The sequence below is a fragment of the Drosophila subpulchrella genome, chromosome 2R, assembly GCF_014743375.2.
Source record: "Drosophila subpulchrella strain 33 F10 #4 breed RU33 chromosome 2R, RU_Dsub_v1.1 Primary Assembly, whole genome shotgun sequence".
Lineage (NCBI taxonomy): Eukaryota > Metazoa > Arthropoda > Insecta > Diptera > Drosophilidae > Drosophila > Drosophila subpulchrella.
This window is the reverse complement of record NC_050611.1, coordinates 6,264,533-6,276,950: the sequence shown is the minus strand read 5'-3', so window position 1 is coordinate 6,276,950 and position 12,418 is coordinate 6,264,533. Positions and strand designations below refer to the sequence as shown.

General features: G+C 41.4%; 1 protein-coding gene across 29 annotated transcripts in view; it reads right to left on the bottom strand.

Moving 5' to 3' along the window:
- The window catches only part of LOC119551717 (transient receptor potential cation channel trpm), a 53,534-nt gene that overhangs the window by 18,339 nt on the left and 22,777 nt on the right, over positions 1 to 12,418 (bottom strand). For 7 of the 29 annotated variants that reach the window (XM_037861204.1, XM_037861203.1, XM_037861205.1 and 4 more), the window contains 11 exons: positions 7,332 to 7,414; positions 4,877 to 5,039; positions 4,659 to 4,799; positions 4,466 to 4,538; positions 3,320 to 3,479; positions 2,996 to 3,132; positions 2,598 to 2,624; positions 1,993 to 2,149; positions 1,497 to 1,644; positions 287 to 473; positions 59 to 215 (listed from right to left, as the gene is read on the bottom strand). In XM_037861204.1, coding sequence (XP_037717132.1) covers positions 59 to 215; positions 287 to 473; positions 1,497 to 1,644; positions 1,993 to 2,149; positions 2,598 to 2,624; positions 2,996 to 3,132; positions 3,320 to 3,479; positions 4,466 to 4,538; positions 4,659 to 4,799; positions 4,877 to 5,039; positions 7,332 to 7,414 — 1,433 coding nt within the window. Of the gene's footprint in view, positions 1 to 58; positions 216 to 286; positions 474 to 1,496; positions 1,645 to 1,992; positions 2,150 to 2,597; positions 2,625 to 2,995; positions 3,133 to 3,319; positions 3,480 to 4,465; positions 4,539 to 4,658; positions 4,800 to 4,876; positions 5,040 to 7,331; positions 7,415 to 8,519; positions 9,756 to 9,781; positions 10,602 to 12,418 lie in introns of those variants that run through there. The other 22 variants (XM_037861215.1, XM_037861216.1, XM_037861213.1 and 19 more) reach the window with 13 other exon arrangements.

Genomic DNA, 12,418 nt, shown 5'->3' with positions numbered 1-12,418 from the left:
GTGGGGATGTGGTCAGAGTGAAGTGAAGGTTCCTGGGTCCTGGGTCCAGTGTACTCACCCCAGCGTGTTGGCCGGCCCGTGTTTGGTATTGTAGAGCTCCTCGAGGCGCGGTATTGTTAGAAACTTCTTCATCGAAACGCCATTCTCCAAGAGCAATTTGACAAAATCGATTCTATCGTGCTCCAGGGCCTGCATCATGGCCTCGTCCAAAGCGCCTGGGAAGAGACATCACATCATTGTAATTTAAACAAATGCAAGGGGGGAAATCCCCCTGGGGGTCACCCACCATTGGGCCATTCCTGCCCGTAGACGAATATCTCGCTGCGCGCTATGTCCACCCGATTCCACGTCAAGGCAAGACTCAATTGCTCCGGCGGACTGAGATGCTGCGACTTGAAGAGGGCCGTTAAGATAGTCTGATCCAGCTCCTGCGCCTCGCCCTCGGGCTTTTCCTGTATGCGAAAGACGGTAATCTGGCGGAGAAATTGAAATAAAATGTGTATTTAGGTATATAGGCATCATATATATATGGATATACATATAAATCGCAAAGTATCTCCTAATGTAGCCCCCATCGCACATAATTTGTTTGCCTAGGCATTGGCCCCTCGGCAAGGACATGCTAGATCCTGCCGCCTCGTCTTGCTCATTCAAAAACCAATTAAAATCCTAATAACAGCTGCGTCGGAATTGACGAAATGCCAGCACTTTCGGCATTCGGCCCACAAAAATACTCAAATACTCGCACTCACAGGAAACTGTTCCTTTGCTCCTCTGCTCGCGGTGATTTAAAATTCATTACACGTTCAATTGAATTTTGTAGCCTAATTATTTCAACGGGTCTAGGAGCATTAATTAAAAATGTAAATCGCTGCGCGTAAAAGTCTCAAGTGATTGAAAAGTTGGCCTCACACTCGGGCCAATTTGCAGCTTCAATGTTTGGGGCAACTTAATCGAGCAAAGCCCCGTTGGGTCATGCGATTTTAATTAATGGCTCATACCTATAAATAATTTCAGGGAAAGTTCACCTTTCAGCACTTGCCCGAGGTGTAACTAAGCGGGGACTATGGAATAAACATTAAGTAAATATTGAGGGACCTTAGGGGAAGGGTTTTGGCGTATAACTAAATCAACATGCTTATGTTTATTTTCCACATATTATTAAATGTGAGTACTTTGTGATTTTTTCAAATTAAAATGATATGCTCCTTTGAATGTATTTCCCACCCCCATCTCAACTTTATTTGAAACGCATTCAATTCCTCACCCTTCAGACTCTTAATAAAATTAAAATGTTGCACACAAAAAACTCGAGGCAAGGAAAAACCATTAGCTTAATGTTATTTTCCTAATCATTTGATGACATTTCTTTAACTATCTAACATGGCAATTAATTATGAGATTAGTGGTGATGGCTCATTCCTATAAATAACACTATGAAATATACCTAGGACCCACACTTTAATAGCTTTTTGCTTAGTTTCCCACCATCTTACCAGATTCTTGTTCCTTGTGCACTGCAGCAGCTCCTGATAGAGTTTCTCGGATTGGTCCAGGCCCACTTCGAAGGTCTTCTGTATGGTCCCGATGAGATAGTCTCGCATGGACTCGAGAACCGTCTGCTCCTCGCCATCCGAGGCATATCTGCATATAAATGTTGTCAGCATTGTTAGATCCCCAAAAAGGGAGCCCAATTATTCAGACTAATTAAACAGCCAAAAATTAAATGTGGCACACAAAAAGGTTCTTGAGAGGATTGGCAGGGTGGCCCCCATTATCCAGTCCCTTGTTGTGTGTAAGGTTGCGTTGGGTAAATATAAATAATTTGCCAAATGTCGCGTGTCGGGTGAAAAGACATGCCGACATGTTCTTAATTAAATTTACACAAACTGCGGTTTCTCATCAAGATGGCTTGATGGCTTTAATTTCGGCCAAGTGCGGCATATATCTTAAAGCTAAGCACCTCCCCGGGTATCCCAACCCGCTACTCACTTGTGGACGAAGGCCAGAAGGTCGGCGGCACGCCCGGATCCGTCACATACGACAACCGGAACCGGCGGCGAATCCGTCACGTACTCGAGCACCGCACGTATCGTGTTGGTGCCGCCCTCGATCACCAGGCAGACGACGGGCGTACTGGAATGTGTGACTACGGGAGAATGGCACAAGAGGTAAAGATTTGAGTGGGGCTATCCATGGGGTGTGTGCAACGGGTGAACGGGGATTAGTCTGGTTCACGGGGTGCAGGCCGCTACTGGGGATTCAACAGGTCGATTGTCACCCTCCACCTGGTGTCAGTTCAGTACACTCTTCGAAAATGCATAACTCGTTCTTCAAATCAACGCAAATTTAACGTATGTGTGTTGCTTATAAGTCAAACATTCTAATAAAATAATATCTATATACTTGAGAGAGGAAAATATTTAGCATACTACTTTGACTAAAAGAAAAATTATAGTATAGCGGTATAGATCTAAAAAAAAATGTAATAAAAGTAAAACAAACTAGTTTGGCTTAGAGTAAAAGTTTCCAAAATATGATTTCAATGTCTGAGCGAAGAAATTATCAATAAGAAAGGAAACGAATTTTCGGTATACCGTTTGTTTTTAGCCAGTGATTCTTTGCTAGAAGTATAAGTAAATTTTAAAAATGTCTTAGGAAACTGGTTTAATCAAGCTTTTTACCAATATATGATGGTATGATAGTAGGCTAGCAAAAGAATTCGGTATATACTAAACTATATCTTAATATCCTGTATGGGCTCTACTTTTTTTTAGTTAGTTCATTTTCTATTTTTTCGAGTGCAATAATAACTACCAACGACAGCTCGCCACATCAGTCTGAAAATCCCCGCCATTCGGAGCTTAGCCCGCGGCATTGGCCATGAAAAGAAATGGCTCTCAATGGCCTCCGATGACAAGGAGCTTCAATCTGTGGCCTGATTGGCCTTTTGTGCTGTCGAGCTGTCAGATTCTGGCTTTTGTCCCCGACTTACATGGGTGTAGCTTCAGGTTGGATATGAACTTCTCTAGCTTGCGCCTCAGTATCAATTCGGCGCCGTACTTGGCCTGGGTGCCATTGTCCACCAGGAGAAAGTAGGCATGGCGATTGTTCAGCACGGCCAACTTGGATCTGAAACGGGGGAGGGGGAGAAAGGTTAACAGGTGCCATGATTGCAACAGGTTAGTTGCCTTAATTGCAGTGGGAATTGCAACAGCTAATACCCATGCATTTTTAAACCAGGCTCTGACACAATTTAACTTGTTGCCCTGATTGGGCCCATAAAATATGCATCAACCTCCTCGCCAAGCAAACTCACCTGGGCGAACTAATGCTGTGGCAGGGCACCTCGCGGTTGTGGCCCAGCAGCTCGTGATTGCGCTCCACGATGCCCCAGGGGGCGATGCCGATGCTGACCACTCGTCCTGTCCGCTGCTGACCCTCCAGGAGCAGGGCGTCGCCCACTTGCTTGGTCACGCCTGTTCGGGGCAGAGAAAGTACACCAACAATGGCCATGTTGAGCAAGTGCGTAAACAAGTTTGTCTCCACCGAGGATAGCGATAGTCTCATCGCCACCCCCGTGACCTTCTCACTTCCAGATTTTTTTTTTGTATAACTTAGTCGGTGGGGGCGTGTCTAAAATTTAATAACAACTCGAGCACAAAACCCAGACGACACAACACAAAAAAAAGGACGAAAGCCAGTCGAATGAAAAATGTAATAAAGTATACAGGATACAGGTCCCGATGCGACTATGACTATGCGCTTCTATCCAATTGGAAAAAGAACTCACTTTTCATTTTTTGTGTCGGGCATTATAAAAGAATCTAGTCGAAATACCTTTTCACTTACCATGCTGGATAAAAAAAGCGAAAAATGTGAAGCTGTGAAAAAGTGAAAACGTTTTTCTCAAATGAAATGCTCTATGAAAATGGCCACATCATCAAATATGGCCACTCATTTAATTACATTTTTATGGCAAATTTAATAACGAATCACTTTTCCATGGATTTCATTAAAGTAGGGTTCTTAAAAACGAAAAAACAGCAACTACATATAAAGGCAATTTTCTGGCTACCCCAATTTACTCGTGTCCACCCTTCCTGGCTTGATAATCCAATTTACTTTGGGGACCCTGAGATGCACCCATACCTTCCCCGCTTTTGGGTTACCAGTATACCCCAATTGAGCCACTGGGTAGCGCAATATGTTGACTGGCAAGCAGTTGAAGTGTGTACAATCACTGGCTGAGTGATTTCCGCTTGGGATTCTATTTATTTAATTTTCGACTGGGGTCGCTCATCCGCACTGTGCTCCTACATTTTCCTCTTTAAGTTTTCCTGGGCCTCCCCCCGTCTGTTTGTTTATTTGTTTGGCTGACCTGCTCATTTTTCCTTGTGCTTATTTAAAAACATAAAACCGGGTAGTGTCCTCTCATAAAACTTAAATGAAACGGAATGCTCACCGGTGTTTGTGCCGCCGGTGAATATCCAGGCTCCCGTGGTCTTGGCCGCCTTCAGCAGTCCTTTGCGTATCTCCTGCGAATCGAGAGTAGAAATCAGTTTCGGTTTCAGGATGCCACGGCCATTCAATTAGCGTGTGACACACGACCCTTCCTCGCATTTTGGGATGGGTTCTTGGCACAAAGTTTTGCCCACCTTTTTCAGCTTGGCCTGCAAATCAAAGTTGGCCTTGCCGCCCTGCACGGTGATCAAAAGTTTTGGCAATTCCAGATTCCATTCCTTGGTGAATAGCTGCACCAGCAGCTCGGGCCGCGTGTCGAACGACAGGCGAACGTACTGGAAAAAACGGTCGAAAGTTATTAAGGACCGCACTAAAAGAGATTGCCCCGAAATGGGCGTGCAGTTCTACGAACCTGGGCCTTTGTGGGATGGGCGCCGCCCTGGAACTCGATGGTCCCGTAGGCGTCCGTGGGCTGCGGGCGGGTGTGCTTCGTGGGCAGCCAGGGGTCTCCGGGCGACCCACTCTCGATGCCCGGAATAGTCTGATGTGTGATCTGGGCCTGGCCACAGCAGCATCTGCAAGGATGCCAATTTAAGCGAATGAATAAAGCTGTATGAATTACTTATGGCTATGTTTTAATGCAATATAAACGTACACAGGCTTTAATGATAATGGAATACTTAGCCACTTTATTAGGATAAAAATTCTTTTGTCTGTGTATCTGACTTTAAACTTTAAGTAACTTTAAGCTTTATTACCTTTAAAAGAATTTTGTGGTTTGAATTCTTTTATGACACTTTAAGTTAGTGTTTAATAGGGTATCTTCCCCTCCTTAGTTTTTCATTTTTATTGTGAACTCAATTTAATCCAACTTACATTTTATTGGTTTAAATGGTAATCAAAACTAAAAAAAATATTATTTATTTTTAGGCTGAAATTTCATAGGTTTAAATATAAAGTTCTACCGTTCTTCTATTCATTTCATGTTCAATTATTTTCCCATAAAAACACTTTTTTCCTGGTACATCTTTATGCATTAAGCTAGTTGTATGTATTTCACTGTTCATATTGAAAAAAATAAAAATCTCCCATTGTTCTTCACTCTTCTTAATATATTATTTTCATGTAAATCACTATTTTCCTTGTATATCTTTGTGCTGTAAGACATCATGGCGCTGCAGGAGGCTTCTGGCCCACATATTCCTGGCCATCGAGTGTGTTGACTGACTGTCAGGATGCGTGGGTGTAAATGATATTCGGCAAACAAGAGCCAGACCGCCCCGCCCCCAGAAAAAACACACACGCATCCGCCTTAACCTGTCACATTGTTTGCCATGCCCACGTGTGATATAAAGCGTTATTTACGCCCGTGTGTTCGTAGTGTTGGCTTTGTGGCCCCAAAAAAAATATGGCAGTCAGCACCGGAGAGGCAATAACCTGTCTGACCCGACCCGACCCAACCAGACCCATTCCCAAGCCGAACCCACCGACTGTGTGTTTGCCTTCCAGCTGATGTTCTTGTCAGGTGCTTAAAATTGTTCGCTAAATAATGCATTTCAATTAGATCCCCACGGCACACAGCCTCCCCGCGAAACTCTCACTTTAGCCAAATAAATCGGTTAGAATAGAATTAAATAATCAAATTAATCGACACGTGTCTGTGGCTCATTCCACGGGCCGTGAGTGATATGCGGTAAACATGCCAAAGTGGAATAACTTTACCAACTTTAAACACCATCTGCTACCTAACAATATTATATTATGAAGCCTCCGAGCTTCAAAAATACTATTCACTTATTTCGTTTGTTAATAAAATATAAAGTGGGGTTTTCACTTAATATATAAAAGATTACAACAGGTGTGTTACTTTTTTTAAGGCTCTTCCATTTTAACTTTCATAAAAACCCGCGATAAGCTTATTTCAATGCCTTTTTAAATCAAGTGAATCTTTCATAGCTTGAACTTTCTTTACTTAAAGTTCCTTTGGGAATATATGTGTCCTAAAAGATCACCCTTTATATAATTAGCTTTCAAATTACATTTTAATTGAACCGACTCACCCTTTCTTACAAAACCTTATTTACTTGTCAATCAAAAACTGTAACTTGTAACTTTCATCGAAATTGAAAATTCTTCCTTGAACTGAATCCAAAAATTCAAGTAAAATAAAAGCGAAACAAAACTTTTGAAAGGGCCAAAGTATGAATTATGAAGATAGCAATCTTGGTGAGTTTATTTTAATTAGCCAAGTTTGAGTTATAGAACTACTGCTGAAAGTCAACTCGTTGCGGACAACTAATGGAGATGCTTTTGGGGCTGACAGCTACCGGTTGCCGTGAAAACTGGTCGGGGGAAAAGTGTAGACGAGGCAGCAAATATTTGGCAAGCCAAGTGCTGATAACAGGGCTCGAGTCTTGTAAAGTCAGGAGGGCCATAAACCCATCGCCTGTCCTACAGCCACTGCAGCAATCTATTGTGCTGAAAACTTTCACCCAGCATGTGAATCCGTATCCGAATCAGAATCAGAAACAAAATATGAATCTAAATCTGAATCAGTTGGGCCGCGGCTGGGTTTATGGCGCATTTATCTCAATTGCTGGTTCTTGGGACAGCGGCTGTCATAATAAACAATAAATGCTAACGCCCAAAATGAAACTAAATACACAACGGTCTTGGAACTGGGCCAGAAGCGATTCACTGCATCTCGGCAGGCGCTTTTGATATGCGAAACTGGGTCAACAGCTTTCGTCTTGGACTTGGACCCCATTCCATTGCCCCCGACGCCTCGCCTTCTGCTCTCCTTAACCTTCTGGCGCCTTTCATGAGATGAATTTAAATGCAAATAAATGAAATTAGTTGCCACTTACTTTGTATCGTCCTTTGGGCATGGTATGAATTTGATGCACTCGCGCTTCTGGAAATTTGTCTCGATCCAACTACGCGGCTGGTGCTAAATTGAACAGAAGTGAATTCAGTTAGAATATTATTTCAACAATTGCAAAGATATCGCCATGTTGAATGCTCATAGTTACACTTTATACACTGAATATACAGCTAGAGGAGCAAATGGAAAATAACTTGAAGAAAACAAAAGATTCGTTAAGTATACAGATCAACAAAAGAGTAGTCATAGAGAATGACTGATACCGAGGATTAGGGGGTGCTCAAAGTATGCAATACACAAGTAAGATAAATATTTTTCAAACAAAAGTTGAGTTTAGTTCGGGTTGAGTAGCCTCACTGAAGAAGGTTTGAATAAATACACTTGAATCAGTAAATCATAGGTCAACTAATAGAATTGCAAATAGTTTACAATAATTATTTAGTCATTACATATTTCGGGGATAAACACGACGACACAATACAATCACTATGTAAACAGTACTAAATTGAAAACAAATATGGAATAAATAAATTAGTAAATTGACAACAAACGAATATAACAAATAAAAGTATGCAATTACAGAATGAAATATTTACAATGTGGGTGGGGGGTTGTCATTGGTTTTTTACATTAGTAATTTATATATTTACATTTGACGCTGTTAAACTAACCCACTTTAAATATTTAATAAGGCTAACAGCTATCTAAACAGGGTTGTAAAAATATACAAAATGTATTTTATTTTAAATTGAGGTGTTAGTTTCTTGTATATTTTATAGGTTTGAAGGTATTACTTTAGTTAAGATAGTTTCTATAGTCAAATATATATACACTTTCACTTGTACTTGGTCTGCTCTATATATTATTTAAGTTTCCTTCTTTGTGAGCCTTCATTGCCACTATAAATCCCCATATTACTGTCATCGTTTATGCAACTTTAGTCACGTTTTCATGCCGACTTGAATCCTCTGGCTTTGCCACAATTGATTCCAATTTCGAATCAAAACTTTGGCTAACTGCAACTTTGGTGTTATCGCGGCAAACAAAGCCAAAGTGGCAAACTTTGCCGGGTTCACATGGATCCACAGAGGGCAAACAGCTCGCGGGGTTCCCAGGGGTAAGCAAATGAGGAGGGGTGACCTTCATTTAAGAGCGGTTTTGGATGCCCTACCTCCTTGAGGGGTTCCCCGCCGGCGTGGGTCTTTAGCAGGTCGCGTACGTTGAGTATCAGCACCTTGGACAGCGTCGAGGAGACCGAGGAGCGTTTCCGCATCCGCTGGCGACGCCGAATGCCCCGGGGCGTGGAGGCTGGGGTTCGGGGGGTCGGCGATGGGCCACTACAGGTGGGCAAATGGGCTGCCGACTCGGCCGCAATGAAGGCGGATGTGGAGGCCCGGACCGAAACGACGGCCGGTGTATTGCTATATCTCCGAACGGTGGAAAAGTCCTTGGAAATCCGACGCAGATATTTGTGCGCGGCGAGGGGGGAGGGGGAGTCCGTGACCACCATGCTATTTGCACGCTATTTTCCGCTAATGTGCTCTAATTAATTGAATTCGAAGCGGTTCGCGAGCAGCAGCTGCAACAGAATTTGCATCCGCAACCGAATCGGGCGACAGGTGAATCTCGACTGACACGCACCTGCAAAGGTGAGCTACCTTTCGGCTTTGCCGAGCCAACCATGGCTATATGGGTATACAAATGGACAATCTGCGAGAGCCCATCTCCGTTTGGGAGTGAAAATGGAAGCTAGCTGGGTGGATGGACCACCTACCACATAAGATAAGCCCAGCTGGCGGGAATCTGCCTAGACTTATTTACAGATCTAAAAGCTTTTTAACTACATTTCCCCATGGCGCCCGAAAGTATGGAGTGAAAACGAGTTTATTAACCAAAAACGGAAAGTTTAGCCATCAAAATCGCAGCCAAAGGACATTACTTCAGCTGGCAGAAGGCATTTTGTGGTCCGCCAAATGGCCATCTACGAAATATGTCACTTGGATTTGGTCCAAGGCTCTTGGCATTTGGTGTTTCATTTGCTTGGCAATTAAATTAATTGATTTTCTAAATAAATGATGGTTCAAATCAAATGGTATTTAATTATGGCCGAATTACCAGCACAATCCATCGACTATCGAGTGTCTGCTCTGTAAGCTCAATCCACTAAATGGATTTCCTGATATAATTCAGTTAATTAATTACCTTTGGCAACGCAGTGGAATGAAGCTGCCGGTTCAGTAATCCAATCAAATGCTTATTTAAAATACCTTTTCTTAGCTTATGGGTTAGGTGCACATTAGTAGGCAATTAGGAATGCAACAAATAGGCTTATAACAAATATTCAAAACATAATCAACAACAGCAATTGTGGGCGAACGTACAACGAAAACAATTAAATGATATTTAAATTAAGGTGGTATGTAGATTGCTTACCCTGGGCACGGTTATATTTATCAGACCCCAACAGATTTTTTTCAGTCCCCATGGTATCTTTAAGGGTTTCGTTTGTTTTTGTTTAAGTATATTTTGTTTGGGTTTCGGTTTTGTGGGTGTACGTGGGTATTGACATTTACATTTTACAATTGTCATGTTGTTTTAGCGTTTACGTGTCACAGACACATTGCAGATTTGTTTATTGTCGTCGTTTGAAGGTCGTGGTAATCGTTGTTTTGATGTTTCAATATTCGCATATATTATTTTATCATTTGTGCAATTTCGAACACAATTTTGAACACGCACGCACACACACAGACACACGAAATGGTGCATTGAAAATTCCACAACAATTCATGGTTTGTAAATTATTCATTGTGGTTTTGTTTTTAATTTGTTTTTTTGGGTGTGTTGTTTCGTGTGTGGTTTTGTGGGTGGGTGGGAGAATAGAGTGTGAAAAACACAAAAGAGATTAATTAACAGATCATAGCACAATAATTTAAATGGATAATAAGGATTGTTCATTGTGTCGCAGAACGAAATCAAATCCAAATCAAGGTGACAAATTTAATATTCGAAGGACACATTTTCGTTTTTTGGGTGTTTTTGAGTTACGCAAAGATTGGCGTGTCGGTGTGTGGGGTTCGTGTTGTGCAAAGCAAAGTTGAAAGTAGAAGAAAAATATTATGTTTTCAAATTAGTTTTAAGACTTAAAATAAATCGATCTTCTCCGATGCGTTCGGCGTTTAATTTTTTTTGGGGGGCAAACTATGTTGACTTACTACCAGACCGCTTTGGCTTAAACTAATTTTTGACAAAAGGTGGCCAATTCTATAAATATTACCGAGTTAATCTAGTTTTAAAATACCCATTCTATGATGTAATGTTAACTAGTATTAATTAAAAATTTGCAATCTACTCTGGAAGGTTCCAACTACTCATCCTGAAAATATGCAGCCAAGTGATTCACTTTTAAGACCTGCAAATTAAACATTTTAGGAGAATTGAGTTACCAACCGCTAAACCACACAGATACAAAAAATGTCAGACTAATTTACACCTTGAATACTGTAAAAAAAAAATTGGGCTTTTCATATTCTCTCTCCTCGAAAATACGCTAAAATCAAAACAGAGTGAAAAACGAAAAGCGGCTAAAATTATTGTGAGTAAGACATACTCCTTAGATATAGTTTTCTATATTTTCAAGCATATGAAAGTTAGATAAATATAAAAAAACTGTATATTTTCCTATAATTTTTTTCGGTGCACCCGACACATCTTTTGAGTAGTTAACATTTCAAAACCACAGCTTAGAGTGAAACACAGACTTTGCCAAAGTACTCTGCCTGGTGTTGCGGCAAAGAGTTGGCAGTTGCATCTGCAGGTAGCACTGAACAGGTAGTTGGAACACACTTTCCACACTCGTAAATGACAACTGCAGGTGGGCACAGGTGGGGCATAATTCCACACACCCACACTCACCGCATTCTCAGCCACACGGAATTCATGATATTTTCCACAGTACTGAAGTGGAGACACAGGACTACGACCAGAAAATGGCCACAAAGCACGTCCACATTTTACTCTTAAATTGTTTTAATAATTAAAAACCAAAATCTGTGTTAATGAATTAGTTTATACATTTTAAATGGTTCTGCAAGAATGAAATGTGACGAACATAGCTGGCATTTAGTGTCATGAATCGTCATTACACAATAATGAAGAGCTAAACTAATTAATTGATAAGTAAATGAGTTATTTGTTTTCAAGATATATCAGGAGCTAAGATTTTTTAATAATGAAGTATAAATTTATCTTTAAAATACGACCAAGTTGGATTAGATTCAGCAGCCAAACGTAGTTCTTTATGCCTTGCAATATGGCAATAAATGGTTTAAAATGTGTGCTTCTGACTGCCAAGCGACATATCAACTGCAAGTTAACATGAACGGAATAAAAATGGACGGGCAAAGTTTAAAAACTTATAACTACGAGTTCCCACGGATACGCCCGAACATTTTCCCCGAGCGAGCGGAAAACCAATTAAACTTTTAGCCCCCAATAGAACCGAGGGCCGTCGGCCGCAAAAAGTGGGCGAAACAATAAGAATGTTATGCTTATCTACTGTACTGCCGAACGGAACCTTTGGGCATATAAAGCATAACCATATATGTGCCGGTACAGGCATGTTCTACTATATGTGGATGCATGTTGGCATCTCTTCGGGGCCGTTTCATGCAGCATCTATTAAAATAAAAGCTTTCTCCTTCGGCGCAACCCAAGAGCCACAAAACTTTTGTGTGGGCATAAAACACAGTTCGGTTGATGTGGAAGGAAATGTGGCATATTTCAAATTAATTAAACGGCCAACAGAGCCATGGCTAATAGCCATTGAGGACCGACTGAATGAAATATAAAAAAAGTAAACACAATACAAGTTCTGCAGCGGCAACTTAATTAATTAAATTTTGTTTAACACTTCATTGCAATCCATGATTTTCAATGAGCGGGCTGAAGAGGGGGAGGCCCACTTAACCCCTTTGGTCCACTGTGCGGAAATTGCTAAACTAATTAGCCAATATGCTATTCGAACTTCGAACTCCCACAGGAAATCGGGGTAACAATGGCCGGCCCGGA